This window comes from Hipposideros armiger, unplaced genomic scaffold (genome assembly GCF_001890085.2).
Source record: "Hipposideros armiger isolate ML-2016 unplaced genomic scaffold, ASM189008v1 scaffold_824, whole genome shotgun sequence".
Lineage (NCBI taxonomy): Eukaryota > Metazoa > Chordata > Mammalia > Chiroptera > Hipposideridae > Hipposideros > Hipposideros armiger.
The window spans coordinates 343892-356749 of NW_017732174.1; the positions used below are offsets into that span (position 1 = coordinate 343892).

Below are 12858 nucleotides of genomic sequence, written 5' to 3' on the forward strand. Positions count from 1 at the left end.
TCTGTAAGCGGGAACAACAGTAGTAATTTCCCTCTTTGGTCTTTTGTGAGGATTCAATGAGAAGACCCCTGGGACAGTGCTTGGCCCATTGTCTGAAACATCATGAGCACGAGCGCTAGGAATTCGGGTGCTGTTATGATAATGGTAATGATGATTATTGCTGGACCACACTGCTCCCAGAGGGTTACAATATCTGTGGGGTAGCTGCACTGTCCGTAGGCAAGGTTACATAATTAATTCCCAGGTGGGTGATGCTTCCCTGGAGGCCTTGGTCTCCCCAAGGAAGAGGCCTGAGACTTCTTCCAAGGCACGGGTAAGGGACTGCTCTAACGCAGCTATGAACCCAGCAACAGAGGCTGGGCTTCAAGTCCTAAGAACCCAGAGCTGACCCTGCAGGCCTTCGCTCCCTGTAGACTGTCTTTCTCTCTCTGCCCATCTTCTGGGTTTCAGCCTTTCTGAGCATCCCTCTCCCCCTATATTCCCATCCTTTGGTACCTCTGAGTCTTTTCTGAGACTCAGTCTCCATGCCGGGTCTGTGAGTACTGCTTCTATTTGCCCTTTACCCTGCTGCCGGCTCCCGCTGGCCATCTGATCAGCGCTGATTTCCGGTTTTCTGCATCCTTAAGCTCCATCCATTCCTCTGGGCTGCAAGAACAGAGACTTAACATTGCCCTACGCACTGGCCTTCAAGCTTAAGCCCTGCCTTCCTCTCTCCGGGCGACCCCCCAGTGCCCCTTGGGAGCACATTTCTTCCAACTTTGGTCGCCCCCTCGCATCCTGGACCCACCCCCGAAACGCCAGCCCTGGTGGTGGATGGAGGTGGGGGTACCTCCGGCGCCAGCCCTGTCCCCAGGACAGCTGCAGCCCGAGGATGGAGGGGGAGCTCCCGAATGCATTCTCTTTGGTCACTTCCTCCCCAGCTGGGACTGGGGCAATCTGGAAGGCCAAGACCCCATCCATCCCGGAGGAGCAGAGGGCACAGCCGCCTCCCCATTTCCGATGCTGGGAAATGCTTCCCACCCATTCCACTCCACCCCTGGACAGCTGCCCCTATTCAGGCTCAGGGTTGGGGGGGCAGGGTAAAGCCAGGCTGGGAAATGTGGTCTTGATCATCCTCCAAGGTCCTGACCCCCGCCCCCTGCAGAGAAGAGTCTGCCTCCTCCTCAAAGGTCCATGACTCCTCCCGACAAAAGTTTCTGACCCCCCTCAGAAGGTCTCCCCCTCCTCTCTTACAGGCTCCCAAAAGAAACTCTGGATCCCGCAGTGGGCAGGAGAGGAGGAGGGGCAGCAGGTTGCGAGTGTCGAGGACTTAAGTTATCTGCAGACTTGGAGCCTCAGAGAAGGGTCATGACCTCCGGGACCCCATCCCACTTCACCCCCTCCTTCCTTCCTCCCCCGACGCGCGGCCCCTTTAAGCCTAGAGCCGGCCAGTCCTCAGTGGCTGTGCGCCGGCGAGTGAGAGTGTGTATGTGTGTGTGTGCGCGCGCGTCTGTGTGTGTGAGAGAGAGCAGGGAGGGGGCGGGCGCAGTGTCTCCATGGCGACGCGGCGGTGACGTCGCCGGCCGGGGGGCGTGGGCGTCCCGGCCCCGGAGTGCGATATTAACCCGGGAGGCGGCGGCGGGGAGGGGAGAGGCTCTGAGAGGCGAGGCCGGGTGAAGCGGCGAGGGCGGCCCGACGGGCGCGGGACGGGACGGGGCAGCGCGGGCGCCGGGACCTGCGGCCCGGAGTCGGGGCGCCTCGCCCCGGACCCCCAACATGAAGACCCCGGCGGACACAGGTGGGGGCGGGGGCAGCACGTGTGGGGGAGACTTGTTGCCCCGGGAAACAAGGCGGAGAAACTTTGGGGGGGCTGAAGGGTTCCGGGGGAGCCCGAGTGATCCCCAGTTCCGGGGGACCCCCAAGCACTCGAGACCTGTTGCTTCTTACGGCGCGAGCGGGGGCTACTGCATGGGACCCCCAATTTCTGGCTCCAGGCGGAGTGGTGTGGGTGCTGCGAGTCCTGGTCCTCTCCCTGCCTGGACTCGGAAAGCTGGGCGCTCCCCCATTCCCGGGATCGGGGCTGGCCGGGTCCCTCCCCGCCGCTCTGTCACGTTGCACTCTGGGGGCCGGGACGTGTGCCGGGCGTGGGGGGGCCTGTCCATCGGGCCCGCTACCCCGGGTTCCGTACTGCGCGATCTGGCCCGTGACCTTCACCGCGGCGGGTGCCCTGCACCGGCTTAGAGGGGGATACGGGATGGCCTCTAGGAGGAGGGCGTGAGTGGGGAGCCTCGGACTCGGGGTCCGGGCTGCGCCGCCCCTCCCCCGCCCGTCTCCGCCGGCTCGTCTCTCCCCCGCCCGCGCGGAGTCGCAAAGTTCCAAAGCGCAGCCCGAACGTTCGAAAAAGGAACTTTTTGTTTCCGACCTTAGAACGCGCGGCTTTAAGGTGGCTCAGGAGAGACCTGGGTACTCTATTCCCGCGCCGCCCGGGGCTGGAGGTTGAGGAGGGTGGGGAAGGTGGGGGGAACGCGGAGTCTCCCCCGTCACCCCCCTTCCTCACCCTGCTCTTCTCTTTCAACCGGCCGTCTTTTCCCTCCGCCCCCCTCTTCCCCGCCAAGTTGCTCCTCCTTAAGGGGCCAAGGTTCCCCTCCTCCGCTTGGTCGGCGGGCGGGGGGCAGCGGGATTAACCCCCCTCCCACTCGGACTTTCCCCCTTCCCCTCCCCCGCCGCCCCCGGGCTCGCGCGGGCTGGACTTTGCGCCCGGGCGCGCTGGGGGGAGGGGTCCCAGCCGCCCCCTGCCCGTCTACCCCGTCGGAATCCGGCCCGGGGCGGGGACGGGGGAGGGGGAAGGGGGCCGGGCGCCGCTGTTCAAACTTGTTTCCTTCCCCCGGCGGCGGCCGCTGCTCGGGCTCTTGTGTGCGGGTGTGTGCCCCGACCGGCCCACCCACCCCGCCCCCCCCCTGCTCGGCGGGTGGGGGCGGCTCTTAAAGGGCTCGGAGCGGGACTCCGGCGCCTGGGGATCCGGGCCGATGAGGGGGGCTGGGGTAGGGGTGCGGAGTGCTGTAGGGTCAGTCACGTGCGACCCACATACTCTCCGGCTCCCACGGGCTCCTGGGCCGCTGGGCCTTGGGGGCAGCAGGAGCCTCCCGTCGCGGGAGGAGGGGGCCCAGGCGCCCAGACAACCCCGCCTCGTCTTCCCTTCCTGCTACGGTCCTTCGCCTGGTGGGACCGGCTGGGCCGCTCCCCTAACCCTGTCTTGGGGCCGAGAGGCGTGTGCGTTCCCGACTGGGGGAAGAGACGGGGCCTCTCGATCGCTCCGTCAATGAGTGGGTCTTTCTGACTCCTGGCCCGCCGCTGTGCGCCCCTCCATCCGATCCTACATCCCAGCCTCTCTCCTCTGCCGCGGCTGTTTCCCACTTCCTGTTTTCTTCCCGGCTCTGGCGCCACCGAGAGCTGCCTGGAGTGGGGGAAGTGGTGGGGCCCCCCAGGAGGCCGGCGTGCTCTTCCTCTACCACCACCCCTCCCTTCCAACCCCCATAATCCCTTAAAAAAAGTTTGGGCAGTCATGTGAACTTGGGTGGTATCCAGGAATTCTGCTCCCCCAGGTTTCCACAGTTTGTCAGGGAGAATCTCTACCCCACCACTGTGGGACCCAGGTGTGCCTTCTGGGACTCCGCCTTCCCAGCCTTTCCTGCCTGTCTGCTGCCACCTCTCCACCCTGTCTCCCAGTGTCCTGAACCCCTCTCAGTGTCAGTTGTTCTCTCTCTGCCTCACTGTCCCCCTATGCGCCAGAGGTCCTGCACCCCCAAGCTTTCTTGGTTCAGGCCCGGTAGTTCCCTGATTTAAGCACGTGGACTCAGACACAGCACACACTCACACACGCTCCCCTTGCCCGTGCCTGGCTCCTGGCTCCAAGGCCTGGGGAACAGAGCCCCATTGAGACACCCTGACGTCACCCCCCCTCTTCTTCCTTCTCCCCCTAAAGCCTGGAACAGGCCCTCATGTATGCCATGTCCGATGAGGAAAGCCGGTGTAGGGGTGGGCCTGGCAGTAGGGTGGGTCCCTGCCAGGAGCAGAAATCAGGGTCCTAGCCCTGGAGCAGGGTTGCCCAGGGAGGGGGCTTCCCATGGGGGCCTGGGACAACCCCCAACATGCAGCTTGGGGCCTTTCCAGAGCCCCCCACCTCCCTTCTGAGTTCCCTTTGTGTTGCATGTAGTCTCTCTCACTCCTTCTCTTCTGCAAAGTTTATTTTTAGCCTCCTGCTCCCCCGCTCCCAGGACTGTCGCTGCACACACGTTGCCTGGTTACCGGGACAAGGAGGCTGGGGCGGGTGGGCTGGGAAGGGTGGCTTAAATTTGGGGGGGAGGGTGGAAGTCAGTACACCCTCCAACCCCAGACTGATGTCTCAGGGGCTTTGGGCCCCCCTCCTGGGGCTGAGAGCAGATTGGGGTTTAAGTCGGAGGAACATGGAGTTCGGTGCCCTGACAGGGCCAAGAGCTTTTTGGAGGGGGGTCAGAGGATACATGGAGCTGGTGGTTTGGTCACTTGGGTTCCCAAGGGCCTCTGGGGCCTGGGTTCTCCAGCAGAGTGAGGACAAATGGGTAGATACCTGGATTCCCAAGAGAAGGATGGGGCTATGGATGCTGGGGTCCATGGAAGGCATTGTTAGTGGCTGTCACTTCTGAATGGATCTGGGGCTGTCAGTGCCTGCTGGAGGTCATATCCTTGGAGCCCTGAGGGGCTGATTTGAGGCTAGGATTTCTGAATGGGGCAGGGACTTGTTGGGGAATGCTGGTCATCCCTGTCTACCCAAGACTAGGGGTGGGGAACTGGGTCTCTGTGTGGGAGAGATTCAGCTTTGGATTTAAAAGAGGGGGGGTTGTCCCTGTGGGAGCAGGAACTGCTGATCCCCATGTCCCCAAGGGGAAATATCAGATCCTCTGTTGGATTCCAGACTGGGGTGGAGTCTGGGGGAGGCTCAGCTTTGCCCCAGGCTTGGTTGGTACCTGCTAGAGCTGAGACTTGAGCCAGGGCCAGGGGAGGGAGGCTGACCCAGGCAGCCGGCTGAGACTTGGGACCCCGCCCATCTTTAGCTGTCCACCTTGGCCTTCTCCCTCTAGTGGCACCAGGGCCCCTGCCCAGCCTCCCTACTCCTTCCCTTCCTCCACTTCCCTCCTCCCACCCCTCCATTACCGGCTGCCTAGTGCTGAATTATTGATGGTCCCTGATTACCCGGGGGTTTGGGAAATGACAACAACCGCAGCCCCCCCATCTCCTCCCCCCCCAGGCTGCCCACCCCCTCCAGGGACCAGCCAGCCCACCACCAACCTCTACCCAAGGTTAATGCTGGGGGCGGGTAGGCAGGTGGGCAGGGAAGAAGCTGAGGATAAGAAGGCAGAAGAGGGAACAGGCTCCAGTGGTGCCTGTTCAATCTCAAGACCTGGGCTGGGGCCCTCCAGTCAGGTTGGGTCTGTGTGCCTGGGTCTGGGGAGGGCAGTGTAGCACAGAGGGTCCGGGCTTGGGGGGGCCAATCTCAGACAGTCTGGGTTTCACTCTCCAGGGAAGACAGAAGCCTCTGTGTGTGCAAGCGCTGACCTCATCGTCAACCAGCCACCCCACCCCTCCTGGTCCTTTTAAGAAAAAAAAAAATCCTCGTCTCTGGTCCTGGGGTGGGTGTAAGGGCTCTGGTAGGTCTTGGGAGGGAGACAGTATATGTTCCTAGGAGGGGACTAGAGTAGCTGGCGGGGTTCGGGGGTGGTGCGACTAGCCCTGATTCAGAGTAGGGGGGTTTGGGGGGGGCTTGCCCCAACCCGTCTAGCCACGTGTGCCCCTTCCTGCCCTTCCCCCACTGGCAGCCCTGCCAGCCGGCCTGGCTTGGTGCCTGGCCCCCTGGCACTGGCCCCGGGACCCGCCGCCGACGGTTTCCTGTTTCTCCCTGGTGTCGCTGGAGCAGGCTCCAGCTTCCCCTCCCCCCAGCTCCCATCTAGACCCCTCATACACAGACAGACATACACTGTCTCCCTCTCACCCAGGTCCTGACTTGGCTTAGGGGAGACAGATTTCTCTGCATTGAGGGTGGGGTAGGAGGTGGACCTTGAGAGGGGACCTAGAGCCCTGGATTTAGGAGACCTGACCTGGGGCCACTGCCCTGCCTCTGTTTCTCAGGGTTTGCCTTCCCGGATTGGGCCTACAAGCCCGAGTCGTCCCCTGGCTCGAGGCAGATCCAGCTGTGGCACTTTATCCTGGAGCTGCTGCGGAAGGAGGAGTACCAGGGGGTCATCGCCTGGCAGGGGGACTACGGGGAATTCGTCATCAAGGACCCCGATGAGGTGGCCCGGCTCTGGGGCGTCCGCAAGTGCAAGCCCCAGATGAACTACGACAAGCTGAGCCGGGCCCTGCGGTGAGGAGGGCAGAGCCCCTGGGCAGATGTGGACAGCCCCTACCAATTGGGGAGCCCCTGACCCCTGGGAATAAGCTTTGGGTTTGACTCCCGACTCTTCCAAATTGTAGCTGTGTGACCTTGGGCAAGTCCTAACGCTTCTCTGAGCCCATTTGTCACACAGAGGTGTCCTGAGGAGAGAAGACAGTCATGAGTGTGGCCTCTAATCTGGCTCCAGACCTGAAGGGAGAGCTGATCCCCACCCTTCGGGTATTTCATTGCCCTTGTGTGGTCCGGGTTTCTCAGTTGCCCTTCGTGAGCAGCACCTAATGTCACGGTATAGGGTTTTGGACTTGAATCCCGTGTGACTAACCATTCGATGATGTCTCTATGCCCACAGCTATTATTACAACAAACGAATTCTGCACAAGACCAAGGGGAAACGGTTCACCTACAAGTTCAACTTCAACAAACTGGTGCTGGTTAATTACCCTTTCATCGATGTGGGGCTGGCTGGTGAGTATCAGGGCTGGCAGCAGGCGTGGCCTCAGAGGGAGGAGAGGGTCTGTCTGTATGTCTGGGCTAGGCCAATGGCCTTGACAACACATCTCCCCTCTCCTACCAGGGGGCGCAGTGCCCCAGAGTGCCCCTCCAGTGCCGTCGGGTGGCAGCCACTTCCGCTTCCCTCCCTCAACACCCTCCGAAGTGCTGTCTCCCACCGAGGACCCCCGCTCACCACCTGCCTGCTCTTCATCCTCATCCTCTCTCTTCTCGGCTGTGGTGGCACGACGCCTGGGCCGAGGCTCGGTCAGTGACTGTAGCGATGGCACTTCAGAGCTGGAGGAGCCACTGGGAGAGGACCCCCGGGCCAGACCGCCAGGCCCTCCAGAGCTGGGTGCCTTTCGAGGACCCCCGCTGGCCCGCCTGCCCCATGATCCTGGTGTCTTCCGTGTCTACCCCCGGCCCCGGGGTGGCCCTGAGCCCCTCAGCCCCTTCCCTGTGTCACCCCTGGCTGGGCCTGGCTCCCTGCTACCCCCTCAGCTCTCACCGGCTCTACCCATGACGCCCACCCATCTGGCCTACACGCCCTCACCCACGCTGAGCCCAATGTACCCAAGTGGCGGCGGGGCCCCCAGTGGCTCAGGGGGAGGCTCCCACTTCTCCTTCAGCCCTGAGGACATGAAACGGTACCTGCAGGCCCACACCCAAAGCGTCTACAACTACCACCTCAGCCCCCGCGCCTTCCTGCACTACCCTGGGCTGGTTGTGCCCCAGCCCCAGCGTCCTGACAAGTGCCCGCTGCCACCCATGGCACCTGAGACCCCACCGGTCCCCTCCTCGGCCTCGTCCTCCTCTTCTTCCTCCTCTTCCCCATTCAAGTTTAAGCTCCAGCCGCCCCCGCTGGGACGCCGGCAGCGGGCAGCTGGGGAGAAGGCTCCGGCGGGTGCTGACAAGAGCAGTGGCATTGGCATTGGCATTGGCAGTAGTGGCAGCACAGGCGGGCTGGCTGAGGGGGCAGGGGCACTGGCCCCACCACCACCGCCGCCACAGATCAAGGTGGAGCCTATCTCTGAAGGCGAGTCAGAGGAGGTGGAGGTGACTGACATCAGTGATGAGGATGAGGAAGATGGGGAGGTGTTCAAGACGCCTCGTGCCCCTCCTGCGCCCCCCAAGCCCGAGCCCGGCGAGGCACCTGGGGCTGCGCAGTGCATGCCCCTCAAGCTTCGCTTTAAACGGCGCTGGAGTGAAGACTGTCGCTTGGAGGGTGGTGGGGGCCCTGCTGGGGGCCTGGAGGATGAGGGTGAGGACAAAAAGGTGCGTGGGGAGGGGCCCGGGGAGGCCGGGGGGCCCCTCACCCCGAGGCGGGTGAGCTCTGATCTCCAGCATGCCACAGCCCAGCTCTCTCTGGAGCACCGAGATTCCTGAGGGCTGTGGGCAGGGGACCCTGTTCCCCCACCCCCTGTGCTTCTTTTGCTGCCTTAACTCTCCCGTGCCCTGGAGGTGAGGGCAGCTCTAGTCTCTTCCCTGCCTCCTCTCCTCCCCACGTTTTGTATAAAACTTAACTTTTTTTTTTTTAATGGTGAAGGGTGGGTGGGTGCCCAGGGCTGGGGGCTGTCCCTGTCTCTGTGGGTTTCTAAGCTCTGGGCAAAGTGGTGGTGGGGGGGAGGGAGGGGGTTGTAAGGGGGCCACCTCCACTCTGGGGAATTTATATTTGAACTGAGGCTCTGGCCTCAAAGCCCAGGAACTTTTTTATTACAATCGCTTAGGAAGTAAAGCCTTGTCTCCCTCCCTGTTCTCTGCCTCCTGTACCTCTCCCTGTCCACCTCCAGCCATCCTCCGCTCCAGTCCAGCCTTCCCTGCCCCTCCAGGGGCCATGAGTGCCTGGGTTTCTCACCCCACAGTGTTGCAACATGGGAGGGAGGGACATTTTATGATGAACCAAAAATTCCGTGTTGGGGGTGGGGGGCAGAGGAGGGTGAGGGGTGCCACCCATAGGCCACAAATCTACAAGTGCCTGCTACCCCTCTCCTACTCTCCACCCCAGCACCGGTCCAACCCCTTCACCCCCAGCTGCTCCTAGGACCAGCCCATAGGCAGGCAGGAGTGGGAAGGGGGTACCCTGAATCCAAACTGGAAGCCCCCTCTGCCTCCTGGCTGGGGCCCCTGGGGTGGGGGTCTGTGGTTAAGCCTTATTCTGTACTGGGGACTGAGGGTGGGGGGCGGAGGGAAGTCGGGGGCTGCTGGAGAATGTATTCAAAACAATAAAACTTTGGACCTTTGGATGGAATGATTTGTCTCATCGAAGGGCCACAGCCTGTGCTGGATGCTGAACGGGCCTGGACTGGCTCCCCAGTGAATCTGGCTGGAGGGCTTAAGCCCTTCTGAATGTGTCAAGTTCCAGGGAAATGAGCTGATCTGGGGGGAAAGGGGTGCTTGTAACCTCCAGGGTCCAATGATTAAGGTCTCAGGCATACTCGGGTCATCATCTGATTGCTTCTGTATCTCATGGGGCAGCGTGTCCTTGGAAGCATTTAGACTCTTCACCAATTGCCTGAAATGCCTTTTTCTCTCTGGCTCTGAATTCCTATCCATGTCCCCGGGCTCTGGTGAAGGCCTGGAGCTCCTTTTGCACTACCTCTAGTCTCCTCCCACACATCACTCTCCTTAGAGCACTTCTTAGTCTGGGAGGCCTTTGGGGACAGGCCTGCAGTCTCTTGCAGTGTACACCTTGCAAGGGACTTCCATGATCTTCCTGTGGAACCATGGGAACACCCTCCACCAGCAAGTAGAATCAGAATCGGGGTTGCCTTAATCAGTTGCTATTGATGGACCTGTCGTGTACTAAGTACCTAGTTAGGAGCTGCAGAGCTTTATCTCCAACATCCAGTGGGGCACGGGACTCAATGATTTGCCCAAGGTCCTAAACCCAGCCAGGATTTTAAATGAAGTCTGTGTTCTTTCAACTCCTGAGTCTTCCTCCTAAAGTCAGGATGGTTGGATCGAGACTAGGGCCTCAAGATCATAGGATCTGAGAGGCAGCTCATTAAGCTAGAAGCCCAGGTTGGGGAGCTCGAATCAGAGACGAATGAATCAGGAGGAATCCAGGCTGGAAGTACCCTTCCAGACAGCCCAACCGCTACAGTGCAGGTGAGGTGCCTGAGGCCCAGAGGCGGGAAGGGGTTTTCCTGAGGCTACGCGGCTGCTGAGACAGAGTGGGAATTGAGGGCTCAGGGCCTGTTGGACTGGCTTCACTGTGAAACCCCACCCTGTGTAACTCTGAGGGGGAGGAAACTGGTAATTCCTACCCACTCGCTTCGTTCTCATTTCATGGCAGCCAAGAGTGGGTGGTCCCAGATTATGTTGGCTGGCAGTGAAGAGAGGATCCAGGGCTGGGGTATTAGCAGGAAACCAAGGCTCCCATGGCGGCCTGTGGGCAACTGCTCCCTCTCCTGGGTGATGTAAGTCACTCCCTGGAGTGGGGGCCACTGGGCTATTTCTGGAAGTTGGGATGAGGCATGTCTCCTGGCAACATAGATGCAGCTGAATTGCTGCTGCTGGTGGTGTGATGGAGAAGGGGATGTCATCACTGGGGGGAGGGGGGAGGACCCTGACTAGTAGTCTCAGTTCCTGATTTCAGTGCTGTCAAAACACCTCTAACCAGGTCTAACATAGATTCAAAAGTGCTCAGCTCCAGGACTGCTCTCCAGGTCAGACCAGGCCCACTCAGACTTGTTGCCCCCAATTCTGGCTGAGTGGGATGTTAGAGGTGGCACTGGTCTTGAAAACTCCAGCAGTTCTAATCTTTAATGATCCACCTAAATCTGTTTGCAGTTTCTGCAAGACCACACACCTCTGTTCCTTACCACATCCTCCAGGATCTTTATTCCAAGTAGAAATCCCTTTATAGATCCACGACACTTCAATTAATTCACTCTATCAGAGGTCCTCTTCGTATCTATACCCCCCAGCTCTCACACAGACCCCCAAAATTCCTTTCTGATGCTTTTCAACCATCCCTCACTCCTTCAGGTACCTCAGAGATCCCCTCAGTCACCAGTAGTTTCTCACAGTCTCCCACAGACCTTTTAAAAGCACCCCAAGTCCCCTCTGACTTCTCCACAGTCCCAAAAGTAAGAAGCCTTCACCTCTCCACGGTACCTCAGTATCTCCAGACACCCATAAGCCCCTCAAAGACACAACCCGCCCTGGCACCCCTCAACAAATGTTTTCAATTCTTATAAACATCCTGGTAAAATTCCTTTCAACAGTCGCCTTCAGACTCCCACGGATCCCAATACCCTCGTGGCAGTTGCCTACGTGAGGCCCACTACGCAAGTCCCACGGGTCCTGGCCGTTAAGTAACCGCCACTATCCTGCCCTTCTCCGCTGCCCTTCGGGGCCTTCTTGGTCCAGTGTAGGACTGACTTTCCAGGGCTTTGGGTCTTGACTCAGATTTTTGCTTTCCGACTCTGGGCGGCCGTCAGAGGGCAGCAGGTACCGTTTGGCTGGGAAACTACAACTCCCAGAAACACCCGCTCCGTGCTGTGCGTGATGCAACCGCTTGCATGGAAAAGAGCGGAAGTGTATCCGCGCTTTGCCTCTGGTTAATGTAGTCCAAAAAGCCTTCAGCGCTACCGTCTGTCCCGGCCCCCGGGGTGAGGGGTGGTGTCTGTATCCATTGGGAATTGCAGTCAGTAACGGACAAAGTGGACGAGACTTTCTTTAGGCTTCAGAAAAAGCAGAACAGTTAGTACGAACGCAGGCTCGGATTAAAGTGAAGTCCAGAGACCCCATTTCCCATCATCCCACAAGACAGGAGGGGCTGAGGGTGATTTCATTCTAGTCCAAGTATTTCCGACACACACACACACACACACACACACACACACACACACACACACACACTCACACTCACACTCACTCACAGTCTCTCTCTCACACACACACACACACCACACACCACACACTCACACTCACTCACAGTCTCTCTCTCTCTCTCTCTCCCTCATCTGTCTGTCTGTCTCTCTCTCTCTATCTCACTCACTCGAACTCTGTTTCCCAGCTCCCTTTGGTGCTACTGTTCTTCCGGGTGTTAATCGATAAATGGGGCGACATAATGCGCGCACAAAACCCAAGGCTACTCCTAGCACCCAACTTCCTTCTTTTGGATCCTCCAGGATCCTGTAATTTAGGAAGTGGAAGGACGCAAAAAGCTGAATGGGGGTTCAAGGCAAATTGTATTTTCTTTTTTAACGCTCTGCTAATGCTCGGTGCAAACCACAAAGCTAGAAAATGCTAGATTGTATCCTAAGACTATCGTTCTGAGAAACCGCAGGTAACTTTGTTTCCCAAGTCGTTTGCAGGGTTTTTTTTTTTTCCTGATTTGTGGAAACTTAGAACTTGAAAGAGTGTTTGGACTCCATTTTCCAGCAGCCCCTAATCAATTTAAGCTCTTTCTTGGGGACTGGGGGTGGGGAAGGAGGCGCTGAAACACTCTTCACTCTCCATAGGGGACTGCCGACTTTCACTTTTCTCTCACGCTTTCCCGAAGATACCCACTAATTGGACTCCACTTCCCTGCCAGCGTAGGAATTCTAGTCTCAAAGTGTCAGGATCCGGTCTGGACTATTCCCCAGCATGCTTTGGGCTCATGGAGGCTCCCTTGCCCTCAGTCAATCGGGAGACTTCCTTGAACTCCATTTCCCAGAAGGCATAAAGGCTCGCTGTAGCAACTGCTCTGAAGCCTTGGTGTTGACTACATTTCCCGGCAGAGACTGCGGCCTAACGTACGAGAGAGGAGGAGCTCTGTAGCTACTCTATTTTCCAGCCTATCTCCGGAACTACAGTATCCACTTGGGGCTTAGGGAATCACATGGGACTCCATTTCCCGGCGTGCTTTCAAAGTCGCTTTACACCTGCAATGCGGTGAGGGCGTGGCGACGACTCCATTTCCCGGCTTGCCTCAAGGTCCGAGATCGGCTGTTATGAGATTTGCTGATCCG

The 12858-nt window shown here is 59.3% G+C and overlaps 1 protein-coding gene across 2 annotated transcripts; it reads left to right on the forward strand.

Annotated features, from left to right (window-relative positions):
• The first annotated feature begins 1634 nt into the window (after positions 1–1634).
• ERF (ETS2 repressor factor) lies at positions 1635–9135 on the forward strand. Of its 2 annotated transcripts, none has more exons than XM_019629012.1 (4): positions 1635–1777; positions 6142–6376; positions 6756–6871; positions 6981–9135. In XM_019629012.1, the coding sequence occupies exons 1-4, from the start codon at positions 1756–1758 to the stop codon at positions 8279–8281; spliced, it is 1674 nt and encodes a 557-aa protein (XP_019484557.1). In that variant the 5' UTR covers positions 1635–1755; the 3' UTR covers positions 8282–9135. The 2 variants fall into 2 exon arrangements, with proteins under 2 accessions (XP_019484557.1, XP_019484559.1); XM_019629014.1 differs by lacking the exon at positions 1635–1777 and adding an exon at positions 5539–5663.
• Positions 9136–12858: the final 3723 nt, after the last annotated feature.